At 42.7% G+C, this 6,323-nt stretch overlaps 1 protein-coding gene across 1 annotated transcript; it reads left to right on the forward strand.

The window, feature by feature from the left end:
• The first annotated feature begins 5,402 nt into the window (after positions 1-5,402).
• LOC136652629 (olfactory receptor 6B1-like) lies at positions 5,403-6,323 on the forward strand. Its single transcript, XM_066629559.1, has one exon. The coding sequence runs from the start codon at positions 5,403-5,405 to the stop codon at positions 6,321-6,323; it is 921 nt and encodes a 306-aa protein (XP_066485656.1).

Consider the following 6,323-nt stretch of genomic DNA (forward strand, 5'->3'; position numbering starts at 1 on the left):
ATAGAGATGATAAACTCCCCCCATTCCTTTTTGGAGAATTTGGAGGGTAACTACCCTCTGATTAGGTACTCAGAGTATTCTATGAATGCTGTTCTATGTCCTATGACTGATGCACTTAGAGCAGTGGTTCTCACACATTTAACACTGGGACCCACTTTTTAGAATAAGAATTTGTCAGGACCCACCGGAAGTGATGTCATGACTGGCAGTGACATCATCAAGCAGAAACATTTCTAACAATCCTAGGCTGCAATCCTACCCACACTTACCCAGGAGTAAGTCCCATTGACTATCATGTTAAAGGAATATACATAATAGCTTGTTAAAAGTACAGGACTGTAACATTTCCCCAAATGCAGTCACATAACATGGTAGCATCAAGTCTAATATATTAAAAATAAAATATTGAAATGAATGGGGACCCACCTGAAATTGGCTCGCGACCCACCTAGTGGGTCCCGACCCACAGTTTGAGAAACACTGACTTAGAGTGTTCTGTGAATGCTTGATATTCATAACCTGCGTGCAGCTTTCAATGATTTTGCAGTATGACAGTATCTGACTGGTGACATACAACAGTCAGTACTTGGTAGCGATGGCACAGCAAGCAGTGGGGCAGGAGGTCAGCCTGCCCAAGGTGCCAGGCCGGAAAGGGGTACACTGAGTTAGGACAGTGGTGGAGCACATGCACACTCACAGTGATTGAGTGGTGGCCACAGTGATTTTTGGACATTCAAAGGGGGAGAAGGGGATCAAGAAGCCCCCTCCTCCTTCAGGAGGACCCAGAAGTAGCATTACAATGACATGTGCTGTCACAACATCACCATTCCAGGTGCTACGGCCCTTGGAAATGCTGCTAGTTGGCAGTCAGTGTTATAGTCAGCACACAGTATATTGCCTTAAAGCACTATACAGCACTTTTTCAGCAGTAGCTGGTAGCAGACTGTTCTCCTCCCAGCCAGCCCTGATAAGATTGCATCTTACATAATACTCAATTGCAAGAATTTAGGACTACCTAAAAGAGCATGTCAGCTGAATTATGCTCAAAGTGTGCTCTAAAAGCGAGCAGTTGGATCTGTGCCAACTGGGGTGACCTGAGGGAAGAAGGAAGGAGGATGGAGCCACAGAATGTTTACATTCCCTTATCACTGTTTGATTGACTTGGAAAGTCACACAGGCAACGGTACCTCCAATTGCTCAGCATATAAGAATCTCCACACGGAATCCAACTTTCCTCTGCGCACAACAGTCCAGCACTATGAACGGGACTCATCTGGCTTGTCTTTGCTCTTCAGCATCTCTGGCATCACCTAGATGTCCCTTGTTCTGTGCTTCATTTGTCTCTCTGTACCCTTCATGTACCCTCTGATTGGGTACTCAGAGTATTCTATGAATGCTGTTCTATGTACTATGACTGATGTACTTAGAGTGTTCTGTGAATGCTTGATATTCATAACCTGTGTGCAGCATTCAATGATATTGCAGTATGACAGTATCTGACTGGTGACACGCAACAACAGTCAGTATTTGGCAGTAGTGGAACAGCAAGCAGTGGGGCAGGAGGTCAGCCTGCCCCAGGTGCCAGGCCGGAAAGGGGTACACAAGCATGTGCTCCAGCCACTTCCTGAGTTAGGACAGTGGTGGAGCACATGCACACTCACAGCGACTGAGTGGTGGCCACAGTGATTTTTGGACATTCTAAGGGGGAGAAGTGGATCAAGAAGCCCCCTCCTCCTTCAGGAGGACCCAGAAGTGGCATTACAATGTCATGTGATGTCACAAAGTCACCATCCCAGGTGCTGCGGCCCCTGAAAATGCTGCTATTTGGCAGTCACTGTTGACGTTAGCACACAGTATGTTGCCTTAAAGCACTTTACAGCACTTTTTCAGCAGTAGCTGTTAGCGGACTGTGCGTTCCCCTGCTGGCCAGCCCTGATAAGATTGCATCATACATAATGCTTAATCGCAAGAATTTAGGACTACCTAATAGAGCATGTCAGCTGAATTATGCTCAACGTGTGCTCTAAAAGTGAGCAGTTGGATCTGTGCCAACTGGGGTGACCTGAGGGAAGGAGGAAGGAAGATGGAGCCAAAGAATGTTTACATTCCCTTATCACTGTATGATTGACTAGGAAAGTCAGGCAGGCAAAGGTACTTCCAATTGCTCAGCATATAAGAATCTCCACATTTTCCTCTGTGCACTTTCCTCTGTGCACAACAGTCCAGCACTGTGAAAGGGACTCATCTGACTTGTCTTTGCTCTTCAGCATCTCTGGCGTCACCTAGCTGTTCCTTGTTCTGTGCTTCATTTGACTCACTCACTGGCTGCCCTTTTCAGAACTTAGAAGTGCAAGCAAATTAGTTTGTGGTCATGCTGCTCAGTAAGTAATCTGTGTCACTGGCTGCCCGTTTCACAATGTAGCTTTCACAACGTTTTCACAACATAGCTTTCCAGAAGGGTAAGCAAATTAGTTTGTGGTCATGCTGCTCTGTAAGTAATCTATGTCAACATGGGTGACAAATATGGGCAATGTAGACTAATGTATCTATTCTTCTTTTTCTCAGTTCAGTTCAGACTTTGCCCTGCCTCATGCAATGTTGAAAAATTCCAAATCAAAGTATGCATGAAATGGGCTACAGTGAGCTTTGATCCATTATGCTTGGGCTTTGGTTGGCAATTATATTTATTGGATGGGATCTAATGAAAGTTAGGTCACAATCCTAACTGGTCTACTCAGAAGTCAGTCCTATTTTGTTCAATAGAGCTTACTCACAGGAAAGTGTGGTTAGAATTGTAGCCTTAGTAATGCAACTATTATTTCTGGAAGTTAAGTTGTTTATTGCTAACCTATCTCATTGATTTCAGTGGCAGTTCCTAGCTCATTTTCTTAGGATACTGCCACTTTATAATTCTTTATTAAAATATTGGTTTTCCTTTATTAAAAAAAACAACAACAAAAAAACCAGGGACTGATCACCAGGCACAGCCTTCCCTCCCTTCCTATTTTGCTGCTGTGTGCATGAGGTTCTTTTCAATTTTGATAGTTTAATACAGTGTTTCCCAAACTGCAGATTGGGACCCACCAGTGGGTCACGATCTGATATTTGGTGGGTCATGAAAACGACAAACTGCAAGCTAACAAGGAAAATGTATTGAGCTCTATGTAAACTGAAACAGAGAGGCACATGGTCATTTACTCATAAGTGAGTGAATGTGCCTTGGTTCACTTCAAAGGGCAGGCTGAGGGGAATGCACCAGAATGGTCCTGATCTAATGAACATTGAGTTCTACAAATGCTCCAGTTGTCGTCGTCGTCGTCCCCCATAGTTATAATGGATGAAAGCAGAGACCTGAAACTGTTCTTACTTTCATAAAGCTAGATGGGTCACAGATAGAGTCTCATTTTTAAAAGTGGTTCTGGTGTTAAATTTTAGGGAACCACTGGTTTAATAGATGTTAACACATAGATAAAATAAAATGGGGGGGGGGGAGAGGATAATTGGCAATTATTTTAATTTTAACAGTGAGGTTGAAAATTTCAGAAAATGAGGGGTACTGTTGCTCCTCTCTTTTGTGATTTGCAGCATAGGTGTATATATATTATCTGAAATTTCTATTGGAAATATTGTTTAATACCTTTGCATTTTTTGTTATCTATCTATCTATCTATCTATCTATCTATCTATCTATCTATCTATCTATCTATCTATCTATCTATCTATCTATCTATCTATCAAAAACAAAATTCACAAAGCATGGAAATGCAAATAAATGGTTCCCTGTCTCAAAAATACCCACAATTTAAACAGGTTAATATATATTCACCTTATGAATTTTTGTGTGCTGAATACACTTTGTGAGATATTTAACTTGTTCTATATTAAACTGTAATGGGTGGGGGAGCCTGAATTTGATGGATTGAATAAGGTCACAAGGGGAAAAATTGCTCTCAGGCTTAAATTGTATGCACACTCACCTAAGAATAATTTCTGTTGAACTCAATAGAACTTACAGAACAACCCTATGGGCAGGGTGACCAGATACAATGGAGGACAGAGTGCCTGCACCTTTAACCATGGTAAAGAAGGGGGGATTTTGCAGCATAACATGGAAGGGTTTTAAAAGCTGCACCTGCCAAAACTGCCTCTTCTTTACCATGTTTAAAGGTACAGGCACTCTGTCTTCCATTGTATCTGGTCACCCTGTCCTATGGGTATCTACTCCAAAGTATGACCCATTGTGTTCAATGTGATTATGGGCCCAATCCTATCCAAATTTCCAGCATCAGTGCAGAGGCAATGCAGTTCTGAGACAGTGGAACAGATGTTCCTTTACCTTGTGGTGGCCTCCATAACTACCCTCTCACCATAGGATACAGGGCACACCCCATTGGCATGGCTGCACCAGAATTGGAAAGTTGGCTAGGACTTGGTTCTTACTCCCAGGAAAGTGTGTATAGGATTGCCCTGTGAGGTCATACATGCATAGTATTGTACTGGGAGTGGGATCCAATCCCAGTACATAGGATCAGACTGGGGAGTGAATCCAACTGCAAACATTTGGAATTGCTTCTGAGTTTGCTTCTGAGTAAGCACATTTAAGACACTATTGTTTCCTGTGTAGGACTAAATGAAAAAAATTCCATACAAACTGCACAGTTTGGATGCAACAGCTGCATGCATTACAGATAGGACCAGGATGTGAACTGTTCCCTGAATCAGTAGAAATTAAAAATCTAAAGATAAAGTTTTACCTTTGCTACACTTCTTTCCAACAATTTGAGACAAATTTGCAGCCAGTTATTACTAAACTTATCCATTTTTAAAACCTTTCTTTTCCTTTCAATCACAAAACGTAGGAACATCAGGACCTCAATTCTACTGCATTGGGGTTTGCTATGGCGTTATTCATTTGTGAAAATTACAAGTTTGTCCTTGACAAATTGTTTGCTGCTACAGTTAAGACTTGATTGCTTTTGTAATTCCTAATTTAAACTAGGAAGTCAAACATTGGCTTGATGAAGTTTAAACTGGGCCGTACTGGTAATGAAATCAGGAACTTCCTCTCAATCTTCCCATCGGTGAATGGGTGGGGTGTATTTTGCAGGGGCTGACTGGTACAGGGAGTTCAGGGGGACTGTTTGGTGAGATGGTCTCACCAAGCAGTGGGACTCTGTTTTAGTACCACTCATGTTCTCATGTCTCCCTCATCTCTTGTGGGCTCCAGAAATTCATTCAGATATGATTATTCTTCCCTAGCCTTTGTCAGGGTTTTGTGAACTTCTGCAATCAAAACGTTGCACCTTCAAGGAATGTGGAATTTGATTTATCTATGAAGCATGCACATGCAACTATACTTTGAAAACACCTTACAGCTTTGCAGCGACAGAATGCTATTTCAAATGCACGAGAACAGGACACAAGTGTTTATCCTAGTAGGCTTTCCTGGAGGGCTTGCAATGCAGATGTCACTATTTACAATCTTCTTGATTTTATATTTATTGACAGTAACAGAGAATGTGGTCATCATTCTTCTAATCCGACTGAACAGCAAACTTCATAAGCCAATGTACCTCTTTCTGGGTAACCTTTCTTTCCTGGAGATCTGGTACATCACTGCCACTATCCCTAAGATGCTGGCTGGCTTTGCAACAAAGGAGAGAGAGATTTCTTTCAAAGGTTGCATGGCCCAGCTGTACTTCTTCCTAGCCCTGGCATGCACTGAGTGTGTCCTTCTAGCTGTGATGGCCTATGATCGCTATGTTGCCATCTGCAACCCCTTACGCTATCCAGTCATTATGAGCCAAGACCTCTGTATCCGCTTAGCAATGGGCTCCTGGATGAGTGGCTTTCTCATAGCCTCAGCAAAGATCTTCTTCATCTCACGCCTGAGCTATTGTGAGCCTAACTCAATCAACCACGTCTTCTGCGATGTCTCCCCACTTCTCAACTTGGCCTGCACTGATATGTCAATGACTGAGCTCATTGACTTCCTTCTTGCCTTACTCATTCTTGTTATTCCACTCAGTGTGACCATTGCCTCTTATATCTGCATCATCTCCACGGTCCTTCGCATCCCTTCAACCAAAGGAAAGCAGAAGGCCTTTTCCACCTGTGCCTCACACCTGATGGTAGTAACTATTTTCTATGCTGCCTCCCTTTATATCTATGCCCGGCCAAAAGCTCTTGCCTCATTTAACTCAAACAAGCTGGTGTCTGTTATTTACATAGTTGTAACACCACTTCTTAATCCAGTCATCTACTGCCTGAGGAATCAGGAATTTAAGGATGCCCTCCGAAGCAGCACAAGGGCCTTTTGCTAG

Source organism: Tiliqua scincoides, chromosome 5 (assembly GCF_035046505.1).
Source record: "Tiliqua scincoides isolate rTilSci1 chromosome 5, rTilSci1.hap2, whole genome shotgun sequence".
NCBI classification, from domain to species: domain Eukaryota; kingdom Metazoa; phylum Chordata; class Lepidosauria; order Squamata; family Scincidae; genus Tiliqua; species Tiliqua scincoides.